The sequence below is a fragment of the Zingiber officinale genome, chromosome 4A (assembly GCF_018446385.1).
Source record: "Zingiber officinale cultivar Zhangliang chromosome 4A, Zo_v1.1, whole genome shotgun sequence".
In the NCBI taxonomy this organism is placed as follows: domain Eukaryota; kingdom Viridiplantae; phylum Streptophyta; class Magnoliopsida; order Zingiberales; family Zingiberaceae; genus Zingiber; species Zingiber officinale.
Window position 1 is genome coordinate 126,603,376 of NC_055992.1, and position 13,882 is coordinate 126,617,257.

Below are 13,882 nucleotides of genomic sequence, written 5' to 3' on the forward strand. Positions count from 1 at the left end.
GACCTAGGGTTTGTTCCATAACTATATGGAACTCTATGGTAAGAGGGCACATCCTTCTTAGCCTTTGGCTTGTATCCCAAACCTCTATGGCCATTAGATGACCTTTGTGCGCCTAGCCCTAGGTATTGCTCATTTTGCCCTAATAGGATATTTTCCATCCTTTTTAGGGTCTTTTCCATTTTATCAAGCCTTGATCTCAAGACTTGATTTTCTAACACTAAGTCCTTAGTTTTAGATTTTTCATTTGATTCATGAGCATATTTGTTCTTGGGCTTGTATCTAAAATCTTTAGAGTTATTGCCCAGACTTTTACCTACATTCCTAGCCTTAGGTGTAGTGGTTTTAGCATGAAAAGCTATATGTTTTTCTTTAACGCTATCATGCTTTCTATTTTCATGGTAAATAGCATTAAAATGATATAAGTTAGAACTACCATGCTTTTTACCATAATGTAAAGGGGTAGGCTCAATAAATGTTACCTTCTTCTTTACCTTGGAGGCTCCCCCTTGACTAGTGCCTCCTTGAGCCTTGACCATCTTCTTCCCCTTGGGGCATTGACTTCGGTAATGCCCTTTTTGTTGACACAAGAAGCACACAATGTGCTCCTTGCTCTTCTTTGTCCCGGGGGTGGTCTCCTTGAGCTTCTCCTTGCCCTTTTTTGCCATTTGGCCCTTCTTCTTGGCCAATTTAGGGCACTTGCTCTTGTAGTGCCCATGTTCCCTACATTCAAAGCATATAATATGATTTTTATTATTAATTGAAATATTTATACCTTTGCTAGTAGGGGTGGCATCTTTTTCTTTGGATCCGGAGGTAGAAGCTTCCTCTTGATCGGACCTTGATTCTCCTCCATTTGATTTTTCTTGACTCGTGGAGGTAGAAGCTTCTTCCATCTCTTCATCTCTTGACCCGGATGTAGAAGCTTCTCCTTCTTCTTGATCCGGTGTCACCAAGGATTGCTCCCCCTCAATCCTAGAGGTGGAGGCTTCATCATCTTGAATATGAAACAAGGAGTATGCTCCCTCCTTGTTCCCTTCGTTGCATTCCCTTGAGGATGAAGCTTCTTGGATCTCCTCTTCTTCGGAGGTTGAGCATCTCTCAACCTCGGAGCCCTCCTCTTGGTCTTGCTCCAAAGAGTCACCCTCTCTGGATACTTCTTGCTCTTGTACAGTGGAGGGAATCTCTTCATGAAGCTTGGCCAATTTGCTCCATAGTTCCTTTGCATCTTCAAATTCTCCAATTTTGCAAAGGATGGTGCTTGGCAATAAATTGACCAAAAGCTTGGTCACTTTGTCATTGGCCTCGCACCTTTGGACTTGCTCTCGGCTCCACTTACTCCTTTTGAGTACTTTGCCCTTGGAATTTGTGGGAGCTTCAAAACCTTCCATGAGAGCAAACCATTGCTCTATCTCCATCATAAGAAAATTTTCGATTCTTGATTTCCAAGAATCGAAGCTTGTAGATGAATATGGTGGAGTCACCCTTGTGTCAAATCCAAGTCCATCTTGGAATTGCATCTTGAAGTTGAGCTTGATAAAATCTTGAACTTGAAGAATTTGCTTCAACTTCTTCACCCCTCTAGCTTTTCTTGTTATGCTTGACCCTTCCGGCGATGATTCCGGTGAAGAGCAGCCTCGCTCTGATACCACTTGTTAGGACCAAAAGTAGCTAGAGGGGGGGGGGGGGTGAATAGCTCGTCGCGTTCGCTCGTTGCTCGGCGTTGCTCGTTTCTTCAAGAATATGCAGCGGAAAATACAGAAACAAATACAACAACGCTAACACGGTTGGTTTACTTGGTATCCACCTCACAAGAGGTGACTAATCCAAGGATCCACACCAACACACACACCCTCCACTAAATAAAACTCTCCTTTATGGTAACTACCAAGGGCGGATAAGCCCTACAAGACTCTCGGTACAAGAAGAAGGAAAGGGAAACAAAATACAAGCGCAAAGCTTACAATGAATGCAGAAAACCCTAACCCTAGCTTCTCTTCTTGCCTTTGATCCGCCTCTTGACTCGGAGAGCTTCCAAGAACCTTCAAGAACTGGCGATCACGAGCTTTGAGAGTGCTGTGGAGGAGCTGGCGAAGATCTGAGATGAAACCGTGAAGAGATGCCGAAGGAAATGAACGTCTGCGGCCTTTATCGACGCCAACGGTCGGATCCCGATCGATTCGAATATTCCCAATCGATCGGGGAGGCTTTGGATCGATCCACGGATCGATCAAGAGCGCCTCTGTGATCTGGAAACGCGCCTGGATCGATCCACGGATCGATCCAGCGCTTATCGCGCGAAGCAGCCGCGTCCCAATCGATCCACTGATCGATTGGGACCTCTGGATCGATCCACGGATCGATCCAGAGGCTCTCTGTTCGCTGGGACAGGTCTGGATCGATCCACTGATCGATCCAGCACTTGATTTTTGTCCAAAACCAAGTCCCAAACCTCCCAAACCAACATCCGGTCAACCTTGACCTGTTGGTATGTCATGCCTAGCATCTAGTCACTCCCTTGACCTGCTAGGACTCCCTTACCAAGTGTCCGGTCAATCCCTTTGACCCACTTGGACTTTTCTCTGTGCCAAGTATCCGGTCAATCCCTTTGACCTACTTGGACTTTTCTCTGTGCCAAGTATCCGATCAATCCCTTTGACCTACTTGGACTTTTCTCTGTGCCAAGTATCCGGTCAATCCCTTTGACCTACTTGGACTTTTCTTTCATGCCAAGTATCCAGTCAATCCTTTGACCTACTTGGACTTCCCAGCACCAGATGTCCGATCATCCTTGATCCATCTGGATTTTCCCTTGCCTGGCTTCACTCACCAGGACTTTCACCTAGCTTCACTCACTAGGGTTTTCCATCTGCCTAGCTTCACTCACTAGGACTTTCACCTGGCTTCACTCACCAGGATTTCCATCTGCCTAGCTTCACTCACTAGGACTTTCACCTAGCTTCACTCACTAGGGTTTTCCATCTGCTTAGCTTCACTCACTAGGACTTTTCTTCTGCCTGGCTTCACTTACCAGGACTTTCCTTCTGCCTGGCTTCACTCACCAGGACTTTCATACTGCCTAGCTTCACTCACTAGGTCTTTCATTTTGCCTAACATCCCAGTTAGGACTTCCCAGTCAAGTATCCAGTCAACCTTGACCTACTTGACTCTTCTTCAATAAATATCTTATTGTCAAACATCTAAACCCAAACCAAGACTCAGCTTGGTTACCCAGGTCAACCTTGACCTGAGGGATATTGCACCAACACTTTATGTGATCAGTGTAATGGAGCACCCCTCCCATACTTATTATCTTATCAATGACATTCTCAGGTGGTTAGAGACGGTTTTGATGCATAATCCACTTTGGAAGTGGAATTATCTGAGCTGGAGTCAACACTTCTCCTACCACCACTTGCTCTTTAAAAATTTCTCCTGAAGGTCGAAGACGATTTAGATGGAGCAACCAATTTTGAAGCCTACAATGACCTACAAAGTCAAAGAAAAAGAACACCTACTGTACGCAAACGAAGTAATTAGAAATAGATGAAATAATACCAGTCTCTATAAAGCATGTATCAAAATATATATCACATCCAATAAAATCAATAATAGATACACCACATCTAATTCAAATCAAACTTCAAACCAAGTCCATTTGAGTTTGAACCTGATCTGGTTCAAGTGAACTAAATATAATGTTTCAAGTGTAGTTCCAATTAATTACCCAAGTCAAATTAATGCCCAGGATAACGATCGAAGAACGGAAGAAGCATGCATTAATAAAAAAATAAAAATAAAACTAACGTTTCCTTTCCTTTTATTATTATTATTTTTTTTTTATCTGCCGAGGCACTCTAAACCTAATCGCTTCATTTTTTTTTTCTTTTTCAAAAATCAAAATTTTCCACACTTCCATTGGCGTTGACCAGCCGACGGAGAAGGCTCTCTTCTACTGTGATCTAGTCGCCGACCACATAAGGAATCCGTGACACACAATCGTGATTTACTGACGATTGCAAGCGATGCGCGACTAAATAGGGTTCGTGATGGCACCCCATTCCTCTTCTCTACGGCTTGGACTTCAGCGGCGACTACAAACATGGCAAACAAGGGTCAAGAGGTGTGAAATCTTCGTCGCATAGGGATTTCAACAGAAAGATAATTTTATTGTGGTAAAAGATAATTTACTTGTCCTCAACGCCCCTTTCAATTTGTCGCTAGACTAATATGCTCAGACGTGCTAAATTTCGATCCTAAAACCTAATGCGACAATACTCCATGTTTTCAAAGTGCGCTGTATCATTTTAACTACAACATGCATTGTGATTACAAACTCGAAGATACATTTCTAAACTACTCTGATACAATTCTTAATTTGAAATGCATGATAAATAAAACACAAAGCCATACAATGAATTCCAGTTCTCGTTTGCACTTGCTGTCACAAAGATGATTACTACGAACTGTCCTCAAAGATTTCACGAATTAAATCCCTCACAGTCTCGAACTTGGATGCCCAAATATCTATCGATGGAGGCTGCACGTGGCAGCACAACAATCTCTGTGTGCAGCACGTCCCAGGCACGCCTCACTACTAATCGTTTTTTACCATATAGAAGATGTTCATTTTTCATATGCTGATGAGGGTGTATCATCCTCATCTATTTTACAAATGAAGGTCATCTATTTTATAAAAGGAGACTATACATTTCTATCAATATATACATATAAAAATAATATTCTCTGAACCATAAAAGTAATCCAGAGGATCCATACTAACAATGCAACAAAAGTGCATTATTCGTAAGAAGATTACAAATCCTTCACGGAGAATTAATATATCAAAATTTATATGTATTCTATTTTTTTTTTAATTTTGGATCGGAATTTTATTATGATTTGTAAATATGCTACTTCATATCACATTATTTCATACAACATTATATCAAAACCAACTTAAATTTAAAAGTATAGTAAAAAAATTTATTTTAAATTTTAGAGAAACCGTGGTAGACTTTCTCTGCTGACATTATATAAATATATATATATATATATAAAATTAATTGTAGACTGATGAATTTTTTAAAAGTGATATTTAAATAAAAAAAATTTATTCTAAATTTTAGAAAAACCATGATAGACTTTCTCTGCTGACATAATATATATATAAATACAATTATAGACTGATGAATTTTTTAAAAGTGAGGGTTATGGTCCCGGCGGGGCTCGAACCCGCGACCTTCGGCTCATAAGACCAACGCTCTAACCAACTGAGCTACGGGACCATATGGATAATGATAAAGATTATATTTAATATCCTAAACAAGTAAAACCTGTTAACTATTGTTATTTCATGTAATTATTTGTTATACTATACGACTCCTGGCACCGCTCAGCATATTAACAGTTTACTTAACTACGATTCACTCAACAAACTAACACCCTGTTTGAAAATAATTTAAGTCATGGATTGAATTGAATTCCATAAGAAATTAAATTCAATTCTCATGTTAAAAATGAATTACAACTTAAATTATGGAATTCTTATGTTTTATCATTTTATCTTTCTCTTTTTTTTTTTCTTTTTTTTTATGAAGAAGAGAGAATGATGGTACAATGAACATAATATAGAGAATTGAATTCTCTATCTAAATTATACATAAAGAGGTGTGATTTACTTTAACTTGTTTGATGAAATTGAAATTGAATTTCATATCAATTCTCATGATAAATCCAGTAAAATCAGTAAGGGTTTTAGCTTCAATTTTTTTTTTTTTTCACTTAAAAAGCAAGACAACGTGAATCCTCCCACTTTAATTCTCATATCAGTATTTCAATTATATATAAAATAATAAAAAACAAACTAACAGCACCAAACTCTATTTTCATCTTTTCCTTTTAATATTTGTTATTTTCTAAGTATAAAAATAAAACAGTGTTGAGAGTGGGATTTGAACCCACGCCCTTTCGGACCAGAACCTTAATCTGGCGCCTTAGACCAACTCGGCCATCTCAACACTACGATTTGTCCTTCCATTTATATTTTATATTAAAATTACATTTTACAATTTAAAAACAATTTTCACTAACAGCCACAGCACGGTAGTGAAATCTGGACGGAAAACCCACAAATAACAGGAAGAATGAACGGTGAACTTGAAGTTATCTAGTGACACAATCAATCACTTTGTACCTCTCAAGAGAATATTGCAAGTAAACTGGCATTGCGATGGTGAGGGAAGAGCAAGAAAGCTTCTTTCATTTCTCACCTTTTCCTTCTTAGTTCCTTGAGCTTTGGGCTCTGCTTGACCTCAGAACTCTCAAGAATTAGAAGGCCAACGCTCACTCTTTCACCCTCCTAAGCTCTTTGAGATTGGGGAAAGACACCAATGGCCTGCGCCTTCAGATTCTTGTTCATCTTCATGCTTGTTATTGGCTCACTTTGCTGATGATGATATATCGGATATCTGCACAGGGTGTTTGTTGTATTATGCGATGTAAAACTGATCGAGCTCTATACATTCCTGGCCGTGAGCTGTTGTTATAGAAGATCTCCATTACTTTCTGACAAATAGCGTCTTCTAAGCCACTCTGTTCTGTACTTCTCCCAGTTTCCGATCTTGTTATTTGAATTTGGCAATTAGCTTTTGAAAGAGCTGAAAGCAGGTTGTCATGTAACGGGTAAAACGATCATTAACTCTTGCAATTCAGTGAATGATCTACACTGTTGTTTTGGTTCAAATCGACTGTCTATAACTAGCATCTATTCTTGTTTACGGTGTCTTTTTCTCATATATTACTGTTAGAATGCTAAATTGATAGAAATTAAACATTAATATTATAAAATGCAATCCTCGATAACTTGCGGGGATAGCTCAGTTGGGAGAGCGTCAGACTGAAGATCTGAAGGTCGCGTGTTCGATCCACGCTCGCCGCAAATATATGTTTTTTTTTGAAATTGCGTTATGTATTATTAATTATAATTACGTCCTTTGAGTTCCTAATTTTACATTTATCATGAAACTTGCAAAAGACTTTGTTAAAATGGCAATAATATAAAATTACGGGGCAAAGTAATTTTTTCGTCGCACGCTTATTTTGCGCAAAGAGCTCGGGAAGAGGACAAGGTTCAACCATGGCGAGCCCGAGGAGCGAAGGGAGCCGGCGCTGCGGGTGGCCTCCTCAAGGCCTCCGACCTGAAGAAGTTGAGCCTGGATCAGCTCAAAGCCGTCAAGGAGCAGTCGGATCTCGAGGTCAATCTACTCGAAGATAGCCTGAAGAAGATTAGCGTCGCCGCCGCCCGCCTGGAGGCGGCGGCGTCCGCCCTCGATGATCTCTTCCTCCGACCTAAAGGTAACTCTTTAGGCCTCCTCGGTTCGCTATCGGCCCTGATCTCCCATTTTTTGTTGAGCGAGATCATACTATCGTTTCTTAGGGAAGAAGACGCTGGTACCCCTCACCGCGTCGCTCTATGTTTCCGGAACTCTCGACGATTCTGAGAAGATCCTCGTCGACGTCGGCACTGGATATTTTATCGAGGTTCTTCCTCTTCTCCTGCTATTCTGCTAATTGATAAGAATTGAGGCAAAATCCTTTGTTGGGTTTTTATCGATAAATGTGAAATTTTGGGTGTCCTTGGTGCGTTTGCGAATCACTTTGTCCTGTTTAGAAGCCTCTCTCGTAATGTTGATCAAGTTTTTCTCCTGAAAGATTTAATCTTCAGTCCTTTCAAGCTTAGTAACAACACTCTTACCTTATTGCCTGTAGTATTACAATACTTTAGCTAAGTGTCTTGAAGAGCCTGGGAAGTTTGATTTCTGCTTTATGCCTGTGATTTGATCAATATAATATTTTAGAAACCACTTAAGGTTTCTCCTAGTTGTCCCAAAATCTCAAAATAAAATAAAATAAAAACTATATTACTTCTCTGTCTGAGAAAAGAAAAGTGAATTCCTAAAGCACAATTCTTTTCACAATCTAGATAATGTTCTACTGATCCAAAGTCCATACAGTATTCGCATGCCTTTAGGTTCAATGCTTTCCGGTTAACTGATGACCATTAGTTTTTAGCTCCTGAATCATATTCGTCATTTCTCTCAAATGTTGGCCCATGATAATATTCAAGCACTTTTGATGGCTATCAAACTTTATTGTTAGCTAACGAAGTTTGTGTTGGACCGCTGGGATCGACTAGAAGGGGGTTGAATAGTCTGCAAAAATAAAAACACAACCCTTCTCGACTTTTCTAAAACTAACACTTGCAAAATATAAAAGTAGTAAATTAAAACAGAAAAGAAGAGGCACACAGGGATTTACTTGGTTACAACCGGAGAGATTGTTAATCCAAGGAAGATGTCGCACTAGTATCTCCTTCAAGCGGAGAAGCCTCTTACAATGATGAAGCATAAAAAGAAAGAAGCTAAACTCTAAAGCAAGCACACAAGTGTTGGAATTACAATTCTTGAGTTCGTTGAAAGCTTCTGGACCAAAGCTGTATTTATAGTCTTGGTCGGGGTGCCCCGAAGGGTTCCAGGCGCCCTGAGGGGATAAAATTTTATCCCCTACGCACGGATCATCGTTTTGATCACGATCTAGATAAAGTCCAACTCCGAACGCTCGGATGATCTAGGCGCCCGGAATGGATCCGGGCGCTCGGACCACTAAGTCAACCAAGTTGACTTTCTGGTCCACTTGGGTGATTTCAGCCATCCGGAATAGGGCTCACTCGAACCCAACTTCTGGTCTTCTCGAGTCGGCTTCCGCTCCGGCTTCTCGTCCCTCGGAATTGTCGTGTGCTTCCTTCTCGTCTGCCAGCGTACTCATCCGCAGTTTTCGCCCCTCGGTCGCACCCCGTGGCGACCTTCTCGCTAGCTGCGTCTCTTGCTCCTCGAGCAGTCTTCCGCTCCGGCTTCTCGTCCTTCAGAACCACCGCACACTTTTTTCTCGTCCGCCGGTGTACTCTTCCGTAGCGTCTCGTCCCTCAGACGCACCGCGTACCGTCCTTCTCGCTAGCTGCGTCTGCCGCTCAACTACCTGTGCTCCTAAGCTCCTGCACACTTAGACATAAGGTTAAAAATACACATGACCTAACTTAACTTGTTGATCATATCAAAACAACCTTGGGATTCCAACAATCTCCTCCTTTTTGATATGAGCAACCCAAGTTAAGGTAGGGTAAATAGACATAACAAGTAAACTAACTAATTTTACAAATAAAGTGCAAAAAGATAGAAAATTTTAAATTTTGGTTTACCTCCCCCTAAACTTATATTTTTCCTTCTCCCCCTTTGATCACATAAAAATTGGAGATCCGAGAAAAAAATCTAAGGGTTAAAATTTAAAAGATTTTGAAAATAATTTCAATAAAAAAATTTCTAAGTTACATAAATTCTAAGTTAGAAAATTCGCAAAGGAAATATTAAAAATTTCTAACTTAAATTTTTGACTTTTCTAAGTAAAAACTTTAGGTTAAGAAAATTTTCTGAGTAAGAAAAATTTAAGTAATAATTTCTAGTTTTCAAAATAAATTTTAACTTAGGCAAAGATAATTTTCGAGAATTTTTCGCACGAAAATTTTTCTAAGTATAAAAATATTTTTAGAAGGATTTCCAAAAAAAATATTTGAAAAAAAACTTTTTAAAGTATTATTAAATTTTAATGCTTTATCATAAAGTTAATTAAACATTTTATTTCAATATTTTGACTTCCAGGTCGTGGCGAGGCACTAGGTCTTCTTGGTTATTTGAGCAACAACCACTTCCTTAAACAAAGTCTCATAAAGAAATTGACTGTTTAATTTTCTTACTGAAAACGCTAAATCCGATTAAAAGTTCAATTTAAACATGACTTTGGAATCCAATAAAGGTTCCAGCCTACCGAATTAACTAAGAATTTCTTAGGGATATATCTTTTTGAGATATTCCTAATTTATTCATGGTGATATCTAAAATACCAATTTAAATTAAATTTTCTAAAATTAGATGAGCATGCACGGTTTTTCAAGTTATCTACTTGTAGGGATGTAAATCAACCAAACGGTTCGCGAGTTATTCGGAGCTCGATTCGGTAAAAAGCTCGTTCGAGTTCGTTCGTTTATCTTATCGAGCCGAGCTCGAGCTCGATTTCGAGCTCGACAGTTTTATCGAGCCGAGCTCGAGCTAAAGGATATTCGACTCGTGAGCTCGCGAACATGTTCGTTTATAGGTCCGCGAGCCAAAAAAAATGAGTCTTAAAACGAGCCAAAAAATGAGCTCTAAAACAAGCTAAAAAAATGAGCTCTAAAACAAGCCAAAAAAATGAGCTCTAAAACGAGCCTTAAAATGAGATTTAAAATGAGCCAAAAAATAAACTCTAAAACGAGCAAAAAAACGAGCTCTAAACGAGTCCGAAAATGAGCCCGAGTTCGTTTAACGAGTTAGGCTCGTTACCTTTGATAATCGAGCTAATAACGAGTCGAGCTCGAACTGTTCGTGAGCTTGATAATTCTAAAACGAGCCGAGCTCGAGCCTTGTGATAAAAGCTCGAGCCCGAATATAACTTAAACGAGCCAAGCTTGAGCTTAATATTGTTGGGATCGGTTCGGCTCGTTTACATCCCATCTACTTGTACTTTTAGACTATCATTTTCTAATTTCAATTTCTCAATTTCTAATTCTAATTTTTTAAAATCTTCTGCCAGACAAGATTTATTAAGAATTAATTTCAATTCTTTATTTTCTTTTTCTATCATGTAACAGTCTTTATTTAATAACTTTACAAATTTGAACATTTGATCAGGTGGTAGGGACTTGTAGGATCATAGCATACGTTTGGGGGGGGGGGTTAAATCATATGTATTTTTAAAATAGAGTCCTTTTTTAAAACTTTAATAAAAAGTGCAACAAAAAAATTAAATAAAAACTAAAACATAAGACTCGGTCGGTTTACTTGGTTCGGAGCCTTCGTCAACTCCTACTCTAAGACTCGGTCCCCTTAGATTTATTGATGGGCAATCCACTAAATTCTTTTCCAGAACCACCAGAAGAGTAATCCGAATACAAATGATCGGAGGAAGTGTAACAATTCTGCACTTCCTCTATTCAACAATAAACAATAAATAATTGCAACTTAAATTAAAATATAATGACTCGTAGTAAATGAAAGTCAAGGCTTGGAGTCGGTGTCATGACGTCGTAGTAGGGTAGTAGTGCGGTCGAAATAGTAGAAGAATAGTTTGAGCTCGAATATCAATTCTGTGTTGAAGAGTGGTTCCTGTAAGAGGAAGAATAGGGAGAGAGGAATGAATAAGATGAGAATAATAAAATCTATTGTTCATTGATATTTGTCCTAAGGACATTACAATATATAATGTTCAAAAGTACTTGGTCAAATAACTAATTAATAAATAACAGAATTATTCTAAGAATAATTCTGAGAATAATTATAACAGAATTATTAGAATAATCCAAATACTAATATGATTTGATTTGATAATTTAATCCGGTTAATTTGGATAATTCTGTTATATCTCTTTTACCCCCCGACAAACTCAGCGGGAGATCTCTGACGTTGAGTTTGCTTGCTAACTTGTTGAAACGTTGTCTGGATAGTGGCTTAGTAAAGATGTCAACGATTTGATTTTCAGCAGAAATATAAGAGACGGATAACTGCTGAGTTGCCACACGTTCACGAACAAAATGAAAATCAATTTCCACATGTTTTGTACGAGCATAGAAGATTGGATTTGCTGTAAGATATGTTGCTCCAATATTGTCGCACCAAATTTTTGGTGCAATATTTGATGCAAGATGAAGTTCAGAGAGAAGTGATTGAAGCCAAATAATTTCTGACGTTGTATTTGCTATAGCTTTATATTCTGCCTCAGTGCTTGAACGAGATACCGTAGGTTGCTTTTTCGAATTCCATGAGATAAGATTTCGTCCAAGAAATATTGCATATCCACTAGTAGAGCGTCTATCTTCAGGAGAACTTGCACAATCTGCATCACTATATGCATGTAAATCTCGAGATGATTGGCGATATAAAAGAAGACCATGTAGAATAGTGCCTTTGAGATAGCGAAGTATTCTTTTTACATTATCCCAATTTTGTTCGGTTGGAGCATGCATGAATTGACAAGCACGATTTACCGCAAAAGTAATATCAGGACGTGTGATAGTGACATATTGTAAGACCCCAACAATACTTCGATAAATTTGTGGATCAGATAGAGCAAGAGAGGATGAAGTTGGAGAGTTGTTTATAGCAATTGGCGTAGAGACCGGACGTGCTCCATCCATTTTGGCTTTTTGAAGAAGTCCAGTAATGTATTTGCTCTGAGAGAGAAGATAGCCATCCTCATGTGGAACAAGCTCAATACCAAGAAAAAAACGAGCAATACCCAAATCTCTAGTAGGAAATTCTTGATTGAGAAGACTTAATAAAGTTGTGATACCCTTGTGATCATTGCCGGTTATCAGAATGTCATCCACATAAATAAGAAAAAATATCATGTTTTCATCATTATATTTGTGAAATAGAGACGAGTCATTCTTTGATCCAGAAAATCCTTGAGCTTGTAACCAATTAGATAGTCGATGAAACCATGCACGAGGAGCTTGTCGAAGACCATATAAGGATTTCTTGAGTTGGCAAACATGAGATGGAAATTGTGGATGAATGAAACCAGGTGGTTGCTCCATAAATATAGTTTCCTCAAGATGACCATGGAGAAATGCATTTGAAATATCCAATTGTCGTACAAGCCAATTAGAACTAACAGCTATTGTTAATAATAGTCTGACAGATGTAATTTTGATGACTGGGCTGAAAGTGTCATTAAAGTCAATACCTGGTTGTTGACTAAATCCTTTAGCTACAAGTTGAGCTTTGTATCTTTCAAGAGAACCATCAGCTCGATGCTTAAGACGGAATACCCATTTAGAGCCCACAACATTCATTGAGGGAGTGCGGGGAACTAGAGTCCATGTTCCATTGCGAAGAAGTGCATCAAATTCTGTAGCCATTGCACTACGCCAGTTTGGATCCTTGTTTGCTTGTGTAAAACAGGTTGGTTCAATAGATTTGGAAGAAACCACTAGAGCTCGTAGAAGGGGATGTCGAGTTGCATTTGGTGGACAACGCTCATAAATATCACTAATGGGAAGCATGCGACGAGGAGCATTATCATCTGAATCACTTGTTGATGACAACGAGGAAGTAGGCTGACATGGTGATGTAGATGACGGACTTGCATTATCCGAGGAACCAGAGAGCATATTATCTTCGATCGGCGAGACTTCTAAGATTGGAGCAGCAACCGGAGGTGATTCTGATGGTATAGGAGAGTTATTAGAGAGCTCCGGAGCAGGACCTAGAATTCCATCACTTCTGATAATATTAGGTGGCATTAAGAAGGTGCCACTTGTATCTGGAGGAGAGATTGAAGAAGCTACCGAAAAAGGGAATAAAGACTCATCAAAAGTAACATGTTGTGAAATATAAATTCGTCCTGTTGGTATATGCAAGCAACGATAACCATGGTGCAAATTGCTATAACCAAGAAAAACACATTGTAGTGAACGAGAGTCAAGTTTGTGTTTAGAATAGGGGCGTAACCATGGATAACATGCGCAACCAAAAATTCGAAGGAAACTGTAATCAGGGGTTTGATTATAAAGTGTTTCAAAAGGACATTTATGATTGAGCAATGGTGTAGGAAGTCGATTTATGAGATATACTGCAGTGCTAACAGCTTCATCCCAAAATTTGCGCGGAAATGATGCATGATGAAGAAGAGCTAAGGCAGTTTCAATTATATGTCTATGTTTTCTTTCAGCAGAGCCATTTTGTTCTGGAGTGTGAGGACAAGAAACTCGATGAACAATTCCACAAAAGACAAAATG

The 13,882-nt window shown here is 38.9% G+C and overlaps 1 protein-coding gene and 3 non-coding genes across 4 annotated transcripts in view; 2 read left to right on the plus strand and 2 right to left on the minus strand.

Moving 5' to 3' along the window:
• The window catches only part of LOC121972768, a 63,262-nt gene extending 55,505 nt beyond the window's left edge, over positions 1–7,757 (plus strand). The window contains exons 2-3 of the mRNA XM_042524404.1: positions 7,075–7,353; positions 7,436–7,757. Coding sequence (XP_042380338.1) covers positions 7,075–7,353; positions 7,436–7,569 — 413 coding nt within the window. The 3' untranslated portion in view covers positions 7,570–7,757. The remainder of the gene's footprint in view (positions 1–7,074; positions 7,354–7,435) is intronic.
• TRNAI-UAU lies at positions 5,212–5,285 on the minus strand. Its single transcript has one exon. It is a non-coding gene; the product is annotated as a tRNA-Ile (tRNA).
• TRNAL-AAG lies at positions 5,937–6,017 on the minus strand. The gene has a single exon. It is a non-coding gene; the product is annotated as a tRNA-Leu (tRNA).
• On the plus strand, positions 6,865–6,937 carry TRNAF-GAA. Its single transcript has one exon. It is a non-coding gene; the product is annotated as a tRNA-Phe (tRNA).
• Positions 7,758–13,882: the final 6,125 nt, after the last annotated feature.